The sequence below is a fragment of the Glycine max genome, chromosome 14, assembly GCF_000004515.6.
Source record: "Glycine max cultivar Williams 82 chromosome 14, Glycine_max_v4.0, whole genome shotgun sequence".
In the NCBI taxonomy this organism is placed as follows: domain Eukaryota; kingdom Viridiplantae; phylum Streptophyta; class Magnoliopsida; order Fabales; family Fabaceae; genus Glycine; species Glycine max.
This window is the reverse complement of record NC_038250.2, coordinates 2,426,766-2,440,217: the sequence shown is the minus strand read 5'-3', so window position 1 is coordinate 2,440,217 and position 13,452 is coordinate 2,426,766. Positions and strand designations below refer to the sequence as shown.

The 13,452-nt window shown below is 32.5% G+C and overlaps 1 protein-coding gene across 2 annotated transcripts; it reads right to left on the bottom strand.

Moving 5' to 3' along the window:
- Positions 1-3,445: 3,445 nt before the first annotated feature.
- Positions 3,446-8,043, bottom strand: LOC100816158 (leucine-rich repeat receptor-like kinase). 2 transcript variants are annotated; one of them, XM_003545111.5, is made up of 2 exons: positions 5,128-8,009; positions 3,446-4,171 (listed from the first exon to the last, which is right to left on the bottom strand). In XM_003545111.5, the coding sequence occupies exons 1-2, from the start codon at positions 7,748-7,750 to the stop codon at positions 3,834-3,836; spliced, it is 2,961 nt and encodes a 986-aa protein (XP_003545159.1). In that variant the 5' UTR covers positions 7,751-8,009; the 3' UTR covers positions 3,446-3,833. The 2 variants fall into 2 exon arrangements, with proteins under 2 accessions (XP_003545159.1, XP_040865142.1); XM_041009208.1 differs by having other exon boundaries at positions 3,957-4,125; positions 5,128-8,043.
- Positions 8,044-13,452: the final 5,409 nt, after the last annotated feature.

Here is a 13,452-nt window from a genome sequence, read left to right as displayed (position 1 = left end):
AGCAGTCAGAAACATCACAAAAAAATTGATTAGTTATTATAACTTATATATGTTTTTAGTTTATCTCAATAAGTTAAAAGGAGGTTGGAATATTTTTAAAATTACTTTATATTTTATAATTACAATTATGGATAAATTAATATATATATATATATATATGTGATAAAAACATACTCAACAATTTTTAATTAGATTGTTTAATCAGTTACACATTAATTATATTTATATTTTCATTTAATGTTAAAATAATATTAATATTATAGTATGTGAAATATATCAAACAAATGTTTACTTTTAGATATCTAGGATTTTATTTTGTACAGTATACAAGATAAATAAATATTTTTAATTTATAAATTAGCTTATAATTTGAGTTCATAATAAATAAATATTTTGAACATATAAATTATATTTTAAATTTATAATAAATCAATTATATTATAACACAAGTTTAATTTTATTACTTTTTATAATTATTTTAATCCATTGAAATACAATTTAAAAATAAATATGAAAACATATTTCCATCGGTATTTTTGTTAAAAAAAAGTTGGATGTTAACTTAGAAAAATGGGCCGGAATAGAAAAGCATCAGGTCTTTTTGGGAGGTGCAGGAAGCTAAAAGGGAGGTGCGGGAAGCAATTACCTAATGCAACTGTGGGCTTCAAGGCCGTCAAGTAACGAGTAAAATAATATTTTTTTCTTTTGGACTGTTTCTTTTAAAAGCTCATGGATTGAATTTAACTGTTTTAAATTATAAAATTCACTTTAAAGAGAAAATAAAAAAAAATATTAAAATTAATTATTAAAATCATCATTAAATAGACAAGCATGTATAATTATTTATTTAACAAGTAACGAGTAATTATGTTTTTACTCAATTAAAGAATTATTTAAATCTTAATTATTAATTTTTTAATATCATAATTATAAGTCCTTATTTTATTTTTCAAAGTGTCTTGTTGTTCACTTAAAAGGATAATGTCACTATGCACCTAAGTTGGCATCGGAAGTGTTAACCACTAATCAGTGTCACAATTTACAAGTTCTTGATATTTTGATAATAAAATATTAGTCGTGAATTTTGGATGAAAGGAATAACGAAACAAAAATAATCAGTGAAATATATTTTTAGGATATATTCAGATTAAAATTTAAAAATTTAATTTGGATCAAACTTAAGTTTACAAACTAAGTTTATAAAAGTATTTCAAATATTACTTCTTTAAATTTGAATTTTTCAGATAAAATTTTGTTCTTAAACATATTTTCAAAAGTGATCAAACATGATTCCAAACACTACATTTTTCTCTTAAACATACTTTTGGATGTTTCCACGAAAATCCAAAACCCCTTTGCTTTTTACTTGTTAGTCATTCCAACCAAACGCCATGATCTTTGTGGAGTAATAATAATTCCATCACGTAAAATAACATAACTACAGCAGTTGGCCAAAAAAAACACACTAGCTAATTTATCTTATTGGATTTTTCTTAATTATGTTGTGAAATATTATTATTTATCATTAAAAAATATCGATGATAAAATTAATATCATACTATTTTAATTATGATAATAAATATTTATTGTTGGACTTTTGATATGAATGATTTGTGATGAGGTAGATTGTTTACTTATTGACTAATGAATCGGGGTGTCAAAATAGATCCCACCGGACGTTGGCCCTTATGAAGATCGATGGACGAGTTAGATTGAGTTGTGAAAATTCTGATCCTAGCTTATTTTGGTCCTCTTCGATTTTATTGTGTTGTTAATTTTATTTGAAGACTAATATTCTCTTTATATGCATATTAAGTTTTGTTTTTAATTTGAGCTATACTTTATTTTTATTATTATTATTATGCATTATATTTTGCTATTTTATAATATAAATGGCGACCTATATTTTTTATTTCAGTTTTTAAGTGATTAAAAAATATTTTATTATATTATTATATAAAATTTATTTTTATTTTAAAAATGAGTGACCCATGGACTTCCCATTTGGCTCACAACCTGCTAAGGACAAGGGGGTTGATTCCTGCACCTCTCAAATTTTTAAAAATCTCAAATTACCATTTTTATATTATACCTTTTTAAAATAGGTGTTTCATAACAGTTAAAAATAATTTTCGAAATAAATGTTTCATAAAAGTAAAAAATAGATTTCAAATAAGTGTTTCATAGCACTAAAAATAATTTTGCCTTCTAAAATAGGTGTTTCATAACAATAAAAAAAATAATTTTTAAAATGTCTGTTACATAATAGTAAAAAATAATTGTTGAAAATAAAGAACATTTTATGTATTCCAGAAAGTCTATTCTAGAACAATCTATGTTTCGGAATGGTCATTCTCTAAGGCTACTATATAACTTTTAGAATAATGGTTAAAAATAAAATAAAAAATACAAAATTGTTATTCCAAAAGATAAAATATCATGTTCCATATCATATTCTTACCTTTAATGGCGATGCCCAAAGGAAGGAGGAGGGGCGAGGACATTCTACGGCGTTGTGACTCGTGGGGAGGAGGTTGTGAAACTGCCATGAAGAAGGTGAAGTCATGGGAGAAGAAGTCATAATTTCGGGTGGAGGAGATGTCCTTATTCGCACAAAGAGAAAGGTGTTAGGGTTGAAAAAAAGGTAATTTGATATTTTCAAACAAAATGGAAAGTGCATAATACACATATGTGAGTTCAAAATTTAAATGTGAGGGCTAGGTTGAGTTAGGAAAATTATGGTCTATTATTAACTTGGCTTGACTTGATGCAAAAATATGTTGGACTATGATGATTTGGTCTAGCTAAAATTAGTAACTCTATCAATGGATAGTTCTCTTCCAATCTAATTCGATCATAAAATTTTATCATGTGAAAAATCTTAGTTAGTGACTAATTATTCCTAGTCATCACATTTTTTTTCTCTTTATGGTGATGCATCATGATTATAAAATGGATTCAAATAAGACAAAATTTAAGATATTTCTTAATGAGAAAAAAGATTATGCATTAATTTATATTATCATCAAATCACAATTCATTATTTATGATAAATTTATTGAATTTTTAAAAATCATGCAAACAATAACTTACAATGAATTACAACATTAAACAATTTTATTTACACTGCTGTTTTTTAGTTAAATTGTGTGATTGTTCAAGGTTTTGAAAAATAGTCCATAATTGCAATTTTTACTACAATGTTAAGGTTTATGAAGTCTTCACAATTGCAATGCAACAGTAACTGTAGCTCCATTAGTCGTATTTGTCTAAAAAATTTCGACAAAATTACAATCACAATCATGACTGTAATTTAAAACCTTTACATGCTACTGTTAAATTATGTCACAATATGCAAAATCTATTTTCTAAAATTTTAGCATACCCTACCAAAATCACTTGAATTATGATAAAGCAGAGGGAAAAAGAAAAATGTACTCTGATATGACATCTCCTAGATTTCATTATGCAGGTGATAAATATTTCCTAGAATATTACAAGTAGTAAACGGAAACCAAGGAATCTAACTCCAACCCCCATATATTGTACAGACTCCTGAGGTACTATCAACATTAATTCCCTTTCCCCTTTAGCATCATTGTCCAACTATAGTAAATTTTCCAGTATGCCTACAACATATGCAAGTCTCTTGTTCCCACAACTAAGTGTTAATAAAGAGAAAAAAAAAACCCTTTAAAACTCAAATGACAAACTAGTTAGGAAAATTGACATCTTTACCAACCGACAGCATTAACACATGCAAGGCACATGTATAGAGTCGGCTTTTTCTTTTATTTGTTCTTTAACTTTTCCTTTGTTTCTATGGTGGTAGATCACTGCTTTTGGAATGTGTTTGGTTGCTTTGCTTGTGCAAGCATTTCAACCACTTCCCTCATAGTTGGTCGCTCCACACTTTGTTCCTGAACACATAGCATGGCCACAAAGTATATCTGCTTTGCTTCATCTACGGGAATGTGACATAGCCTCTCATCTAGAATCTTCACCACTTTGTCTTTGCTCCAATTTGTTTGCAACTTGGTCCATTGAACAATATCTAGACCTTCTTCACCAAAATTCCCCACTGGCCTTCTCCCTGTTAGTAGTTCTAGCAGCACCACTCCAAAGCTATAGACATCACTTTTCTCATCAACTTTCAATGTGTATGCATATTCTGTTATATATAAATCAAAATCACTACACCATAATAGTTGGCTTTCACATTTAAGCTCAAAAGTTAAAGTAGCTATGCCTATGTACGACAGTACAATAAATGTCATTGTTGAGGAAAAAAGAGTTTGAGTATATAATATAATAATGATGATGATAACGATGATGATGATGAAAAAGACTGACTAATTAATAGTTTTATAAACAAACAAGGGAAAAGCTTTATTTTTAATTTTCAAGTTAAACCAATTAAATTTGTAAGAAGACAAGTTAGTGGTGCCTTGTGCCTGTAAATTGTTCAATTTTCCTTTTCTGGGGTTTGGAGAAAGCAAATATTAGATCTCAATCTGGTGCCTTGATGAAAGAAGCATATGCTTTTGGTGGCTCTTATAGATATGTTAGTCAAAAAAGGATGGTTGTGATTTGCTTTGGTTTGAATACGGGTTTATGGTTTCAAGGCATGCAAAAGCACAAATCCAGTTAAGGTGAGGAAAAGCAAAAGATTGAAAGAATTTTCCTTTGTGTTGGTGGAGCCTTCGACCAATCTAGAAATTCACGTACATCCAGGGATAAAATATTTTTGTGCTAACAAAAAACAGAAAAGTATCCAACCCACTGAAATAATCATCTCTGTTGATATCCCTTGACCTTATTAATCCAACCCACTGCAGTTGGCCTAGTAGTGAAAATTTTGGATAATTTGCACAATATTCTAAGTTCAAACTTAACTGTTGTCATTGTGCATAAAAAAAAAAAAAAACCCTTGAGGCCTTGACCTCAATCATTTCACTTGGTCAAATCAATGATCAAAACAATGATATCCGGTGAACCTTTTTTTGGGAGCTAAGCAACAATGTCTCCTAAACTTGGAAGTTAGAGTTTATGTAACCAATATAAATCTAATAGAAGTAGTCATCATTTTGTAGACTAACTGATTTATATATTTAAATATTAAAGTACCTGGAGCAATGTAACCATAGGAACCAGCAATGGAAGACATGCACTCTGATGTCCCAGTATCTTGCAAGAACTTGGCAAGTCCAAAATCAGCAACATGAGCCTCAAATTCAGAGTTCAATAATATGTTGTTTGACTTCACATCTCTGTGGATTATCAGAGGGGAACAATCATGGTGCAAATAGCAAAGCCCTTTTGCAGCTTCTGTTGCTATTTTCAGCCTAGTATCCCACTTGAGAAACTCTCCCCTCTTCCCATGCAAGACTTCACCTAAGCTTCCATTTGGCATGTACTCATAAACAAGCAAATTGGTCTCTCTATTTGAACAAAATGCCAGCAACCTCACAATGTACCTGTGCCTGATTCTTCCCAGTGTCCTTATTTCTGCTGAGAGGCCATTATCATGAGAACATCCTTTGTTGATTCCCAAGAGCTTCTTCACAGCTACTTGCTCTCCATTTGGCATTGTTCCATGGTATACAACCCCAGCTCCACCCCTTCCTATGGCATTGCTTTCCTTTATGCACCCTATGATGTCTTCACTTCCAAATTCCAGATTCTGAAATGTTGTGAGCTTCCATGAATTGGAGTGCCTTCTTTGCTTTCTGCTCTTGATAAAAGCCAATGTTGCAAATGCCAATGAACAAGCCAACAGTGCCACTGCAAAGAGAAGCTTATACTTCCCAGGAACTCCAGGTCTTGCACTGCCACTGTCTTGTGACTCCAATACTGCATTTGAAGAGTGTTTACATGGATTCAGATCATATCCACAGAGCTGAGGATTTCCCACAAAGGATGTAGAGTTAAGCACTGAGAATTGCCCCTCCTCAGGTATTGAACCAGAGAAGTCATTGTGAGAAAAATCTGCTGAAGTCAAGCCCTTCATGGCCCCAAGTTCCTTGGGAAGACTTTGGCTTAGGTGGTTCCATGAGACATTGAGATAGTTCATTATGTGAATTTGAGAAAGCTGAACTGGGATAGGGCCTGATAGTTGGTTTTGGCTCAAATCTAAATAGGTGAGCAATAAACAGTTACCTATCTCAGGAGGAATACTACCTGAAAAATTGTTGACACTCATATCCAACTTGAGTATATTTTTCAGCCTCCCTATATCTGGAGGGATTTCTCCTGAGAGTCTATTTCCATGAAGCAGCAGAATTTGTAAGTTGGGAAAGTTTCCAATGGAAATTGGTAGAGAGCCGGATAGGCGATTGTTTGATAGATTCAACTGTCCAAGTTTAGAGGGTGCAGTGCTTGTTTCTTGTGGAAGCCAACCACTGAGGTAATTGTTCTGCAATTCCAAAAGGGCCAACTCAGGCAAGTAAAGAAAACCATTTGGTATCGATCCTGTCAAATAGTTCTGTCCCAAACGAACTCTTTGGAGTGTGTAGCATTGGCCAAGATCAGCAGGCAAAGATCCAAAGAGAAAATTGTTGAGCAGGATCAAAATCCTCAGTCTCCTCCCAAGGCATAGAGATTTAGGCACCAATCCAGTGAGCTTGTTTGTTGACAGGTCAAGCTCAGCCAATTTGCCATTCTGGCCAAGCCTTGATGGAATGGCACCTGTGAAGTTGTTCTGCCAAAGCTTCAGCACTTCCAAGTTAGGCAGCTCAGCAATGAAAGGTGGAATTTCACCATGCAACCTGTTGATGAACAAGTTCAAGAGGGTGAGCTTATGAAGGCCTGAGAACTCATTAGGGATGTCTCCTGTGAGCTCATTGTTTGACAAATCAAGACACTTCAGGCTACTCATGTTGCCTAATTGGGGAGGGATTGAGCCACTGAGCTGGTTAGTTTGCAAGAAGAGAGTGTCTAGTTTGATGAGGTTTCCCAACTCAGCTGGAATTGGACCTGTCAAGCCACAATTTGCAAGGTCAACTTGAGTTAAACTAACCAACTTACCAAACTCAGGAGGGATTCCACCATCAAACTGATTGTAGTATCCCAAGAAAAGCTGTGTCAGGTTAGTGAGATTCCCAAGCTCAGGTGGTATGAGACCCCTCAAATCATTTCCTGCAAGAGACAGAAAGTTGAGCTGAACCATGTCTCCATAGCTTGGAGGGATTTCACCAAAGAAATAGTTCCCGCCAAAATTCAAGCTATTGAGCTTGGGGAGCTGAGTGACACCAAGAGGGAGGGAGCAATTGAACTCATTGTCATAAGCATCAAGCACTTCAAGCTCTCTCAACTGAGAAAATTCCCATCCCATGTCTCCACTGAACGTGTTGCCGGATATGTTGAGGAATCTCAGCAATTCTAGCTTGTGAATTTCACTAGGGAACCCTCCTGAGAAGCCATTACCAGCAAGTGAAACACTCACAAGGCTCCTTAGTCCTGTGATGGAAGGTGAAAGTGTGCCGGAAAGGTTGAAGTTGGATATGTCCAATGACACCACTGACCTATTCTTTTGGTCACACTGAATACCCTCCCAGGTACTGCACAGGGACATGTAGTTAGACATGTTCCAGCTTCTCAAAGAATCAGTGTTGGCCTCAAAGTCTTGTTTGAGAGAAACCAAGATAGAGGCTTGCCTTCTCAAAGACATGGGAAGAGAAGAAACAGAAGCAGGCCAAGTTAAGCACAAAAGGAGGAGTACAAGTACAAGGCCAAGAGTTAGAGTTCCCATTTTTGGGATAACTAGCTTAGAAGTTAAGGATATGCAGTTGGAATAATAACAACAATACCATAGAGTTATGCTGAATATGAAGTAGCAGGTGGTAAGAGAGAGAGAGAGTGTGTGTGAGGAGTGTTATGTGTTGTAATGTTAATGAGCTCAGAGGTAACAGTGTTACAGCATCCTATGTCCTCTTCTCTTTTCCCTCTCTTCTTTTCTCCCTACACAAACATACATACATACACACTACTTTGGTGTCATCTTTAGCTTTTAAAAAGCAAAAGCAGTGTTTGGATAGAAAATGCTTAACCAGGGACCGTTTCACAATCCAGTTAAATTTTATTATTTATTTTTTCCTTTTATTTGTATTCTGTCGGTTTTTGAGCCTAGTAGCACCACTTCCTTTAGCTTTTTCTTTCTTTGTTTTTTTTTTTTTGTTTATTCATAAACTAATTCCACCAGAGCAGCTGATGAATAAGATTTGGATGATAGGATATAATCTTAGACCATATTACAGATACCAATCATGGGGGAGAATAAATTGATACAATGTGCATGCTGAGTGTACCTTTATTTTTTATTAATTTCTGGATTTTGAAAAAGAGAATGCGGTGGGGTGTCATGAATGGAACTGAATTTTTATTTTAAAAAATGAGAAATAACAACGATTAACCTCTCTCTATATATATATGGTCATAGAAGCTACCGTACTATATGTCATAAATAATCTATTTCATTTCATAGGCTTAAATTATTGAATAAGGACACCTGAATGATTTGTAGAAAAAAGGCATATCTCTAAGAGACTAACAGAAATTGTATTTATATAATTTCTTTGTGTACAAGAATGGCGTGATAAAATAGTTGATGTGATGAAAATAGATAAAGAAATAACATTGCATGGGTGAATATTAGATATGGCTAGCTTTATGCATGAATGGAGAAAGAAATTTCTGGGCAACATGAAAGAGGTCTATTTTTTATACCTCGTTCATGTTATTCAACCAATTCGAAATACCATTGATGTTTGATAACACGGTTCATGCTTATATGAAAAGAGAAAACAATTATCAGGGTATCAATTCATGTTAGTAATCAGAACACATTAAAGAAGCACGTGTTGACTTTGGCATGTCCAAAAGTTTATTTAGCGCATCATTCATTTAAAATCAAGGAATCATAAAGAAAAAAGTTGTTTTCAAGTTTGTTATGCTCAATCAGAAGATGAAGTTAGGAATCATCTTTTAAAATCGATCGAGGTCCTTCTCCGCAAATTCCGTCACGAATGATTTAAAAGGAAGAAGAAAAAAAAAGACATAGATGAAAAAGGAAAAGGGAATGAAATTTAAAGTATATGATAGGGTTGATCCAGCCACATTAAAATCTAATTTTAAAGAACTTGGTACCATCAGGATGAGGCCATCAACACATCAATCAATACATGTTAGATCTTAGAAACATATGTTCAATTTCTCTTTCTGGGGTTTTGAGAAAGTAAATCTTAGTTCCCACTTCCCAATCCTAGTCAGCCTGTCCCTAAAAAAATGAAAATGAAATAGGAAAAAAATATTTGCTGTATATGAATTGAGTGGCAGCCAACTCAGACTAGGCATAGATGTAATGAACGACACAATCTTCATGATTTAATAATGAGGACATGAGGATGCAAGAAAGCAACCTAGGTCAGCTCATAAACTCCAACAGTTTAATTTCTTTTTAGGTGGATACCATTGGTCCCCTGGACCCCTTTCTTTCTTTGTATTTAGTTTCCCTTTAAAGTACATTGCTATATATACTATAATAATAACAAAGAAAAATATAAATATTTTTTACACTATCATTTACTCATGAATAATTTTTTATTGATTAACCATATAAAAAAATTATATATACATATATTTTTTTGCTAACCAGATATGATATTAACACGTGTCTTATGCAAGTTAAAATTCGAATCTTAAACTACTGGATTAAGAAACATAAGTCCTATTACTGTATCAATATTATTATTAGTAAAAAAAAAAAAAACTTTACAATGTATGTTTTTTAAACTGATAACAATAATAATGTTAATAATTTTAAAAGGTACATTGTTCTACAAGGAGCCTCACAGCCTCTTTTTAACCCTCTCACTTTACACCGTAACGTGAAAAAAGAAAAGGCAAAGCCATCGATTCTTCTTTAGAGACCATGTTGGGATCCATCGATTCTTCAAAAATGTATCTCTCGCTCCAAAATGTGGACCAGTTTGAATCTTTCTTTTTACCATAATTGTATTTTGATGACCAATTGGATCGCAGGGGAAGCTAATATTGGGAGGGTGCTATGGTTGAAATTGAAGGCATGACAATTGGGGCCTCATAGAGTGATTGGAAAACATGCTGGTCCCATTTCTGGGAATTCCTTGTTTTGTTTTGGGGTAGTGGAGTTAGGACCCATTTCTAGCATTAAGCCACTAAAAACAAGTACTTTAGTTTAGGTACACTTTCTGCTTCAGTTGAAGATTTGGAAGATGGTTGTCCTAATCTTGGTTCCAACTGGGTAAGGTTCGTGGCATCATATAATATATAATAAATTCCAAAGTGGTCTAGTCTAACCTGTGCTGCTGTGCAATGGGATAATAATACATATGTATTATTGTTATTTATATATAAGGAGCAAAAACAGCACTGGATACGGGTCTAAATTGAAAAATCACATTTAGACTTTCCTTTCATGCACCTCATGTTTATCTGATATCACCCACCGAGCAAAGGGGTCGTGGCACTGGCCACTGCGGAAGCAGAAGCTAAATAATGGCAGCGATATAGATATGCAGAGAAATCTTATTTGTCCGATGCAAGATTCCTAGTTTACGAGCCCTCTTTATATAGATGGAGATTTACGTGTATCACGTTTAAGATTTTAAATTTTGAAGTAGGGTCTGATTAACTACAATATATATTGATTTTAAAAGAATCACAAGAGAACACAAATTACATAAGATGGACACAAGGACAAAAGTTTATTTTTTTGTTATTTCCTAAGTGATGGGACAATTTGTTGTTCCAAATACAAAATATTTAACAAGTAAAAATAATTATTTTTATTCATAATTTGATAATTATATTTTTTTTCTTTCACCATAATTATTGTCATCACCTTTATCATCGACATCATTATTACTATCATATTTATCATTGTTGTTGACATTACTTTCAATTGTTGTCTCTATTATTATAGTTGTAATCATCATTTCTATTTTGTTATCGTCATCATTATTGTCACTATCAATTTCTTTTATTGTTGTTATTATTATTACCATTATCCTTATTGGGATCACCATAATTGGTGTCATCATTACGTCATCATTGTTACCATAATTAAAATGTGACAACTTGGTGACTAAATAGGTGAAATAGGATAAGTTATGAGCAAATGGTATAAATTGTGCTTACTAAAAAATAAATATTAAATGCTCTAAAAACTCAAGTTTGAAAATAGAAAAAAAAATGAGAACAAGAATTGAATTTGGCAAGCATGAAATTGCATTAAGAAATTGTGATACTCCCCTTCTGCTTGTGATATTGCCTAATGATTGAACTTTATGGGATATTGAGATGACATAAGAGTCTTTTATTGATTTTTTTCTTTTCTTTGATTTCCCTACCTTGTCATCATAACCTCTAACCCAATTACATCCCTTTAAAGACCTTGTGATTTGCTTGTGTTTATTTGGTTACTAATGGAGATGAGTTTCCTTACCCAACCTATAGTAGGACACTTTGCATTGAGAAGTTGAGTAAAAAGGATTTTATCCTAATACACTTGAGTGAAGTGAGTTGTTTGAAACTTTTAAACACCTAAGTGAACATGTCTGTGTAATCATTAGTTCTGGAGGATGAGCCTTTATTTGAACTTTATTTGATTATTTGAATGTTAATGGTTATCTGTTGCTTTTACTTATACTTAAATTATGATTTCATGAATCTTTGATTAAAAGCTTTTGCTCATGGTAATTGCTTGAGGGCAAACAAAAAAATCTCTAAGTTTGGGGTTGTTTGATGTGTTGCATTTAGTTTTTTAATTGCAAAGCATTTTAGTTAGGATTATTTGCACTATTGGTTGTTTGTGTCTATATTTTTTGTTCATTGCATTTTATTCTTTTTGTCAAACTTATTATGCTGTGGGTGTTTTCATGTGTATAAGAGCCATGTTGACTTGACCTTCAATGCTAAATGAAGTTTTTCTAGTGCATTTGGATTTCAAGATCAAACTTGACCACCGGGAACATGGGCTACAAAGTATCGATTAAGAAGAGAAAAGCCAAGGAAAATCAAAAGCTCGTTCGAGCCATCAATCTCCAAGTGAAAACCCTTCTACAAAGTTTTTCTAAGTTATTTAAAGACAAAGACTACAAATTGTTCAAGCCCAAATACACTAAAAATGCACAAAATAAGAAAATAAGTCATCAACTAAATGGCACACCTGTGCCAAATACATCAATAGCCTGATTAAGAAATAAGGGGTTTGACACGCCCCTTGCCACTAAATGGCTTGATTGCGAAATAAGGGACTTGACATGCTCATGCAAGATGAAACCATTAACAAATAGCTCTATTTTCCTTCCAAATAGGTCCCCGCTGAGCAAGTTTGATCCTGAAAGTCCAACATGCACTAGAAAAGGTCCATTTAGCACCAAAGGTCAAGTCAACATAACTCATGTATACATGAAAACACCCACATCGTAACAAGTTTAACAAAAAGAATAAAATGCAATGCAATAAACAAAAAACAAAGACCTAAACAACAAATAATGCAAATAATCCTAACTAAAATGTTTCATAATTAAAGATTAAACTCAATGCATCACACCACTATTGTTGTTATTGCCAACATCATTTGTCGTCATTGTTACCCCAATTACCATTACTACTGCAATCACTATTAAAATAATTAATATTTTTTTGATCCGCATTAAGATGATTAATATGAATTGTATTAAGATAATCAATGTTAAAAAAGGTAGTATAGAAAATTTCACATTATTTTGATGTGTAATCCAATGACCACCAATAATACAAAGGATAAAAACTTGTCATATAACTTAAATGTTTGTCTTGTATTATTCTCCTTATACTATACTTTGGTATGTATCATAACACATCTTTATGCCTTGTTTGGTAGAGAGAGAGAAAATATGAAATACTAGATGGAAAAAAATGAATGAATAAAAATATGTGAGAAATAAAGTATAAATTAAAGGTATTGATTGAAGATAATAAAAAATAAATTAAAAGATAAATAAAGAAATGAGTAAAAATAGTACAAGTGAGTTCCACAATTTTTATAAATGTTTCCACCCTAATCATATCTACCAAACAAGCTAACTTATTTCAATCTCTTCCCGTCCTCTCTAATTTTCTCTATCAAATAGTCGTAATATCATCCATTTACGTACTTTGAAACACTAATACATATAATTACACAAAATGTTACATGTTTCACAAACTAACAAAAATGTTACATGTTTCATAAACTATTTTAATTAGTTTAGTAATTTATAACTTATTTGGCTAGATTATAATTTTATTTGACTAAAGTAAACAGGTTTATCTATCATAGAGATAGTTTCATTCAAACTTAACAACAACAATTTGGATATCATAATGAACCCAATACTTATTTTTCATGATGTATTTATGGATTGGAGTTTAATTAGTTTGGTTAAATAG

Coding starts and splice junctions, on each gene's coding strand:
- LOC100816158 (XM_003545111.5), bottom strand. CDS start 7,750: ATGGGAACTCTAACTCTTGGCCTTGTACTTGTACTCCTCCTTTTGTGC. Junction 4,172..5,127: donor CTATGGTTACATTGCTCCAG/GTACTTTAATAT, acceptor TATATATAACAG/AATATGCATACACATTGAAA.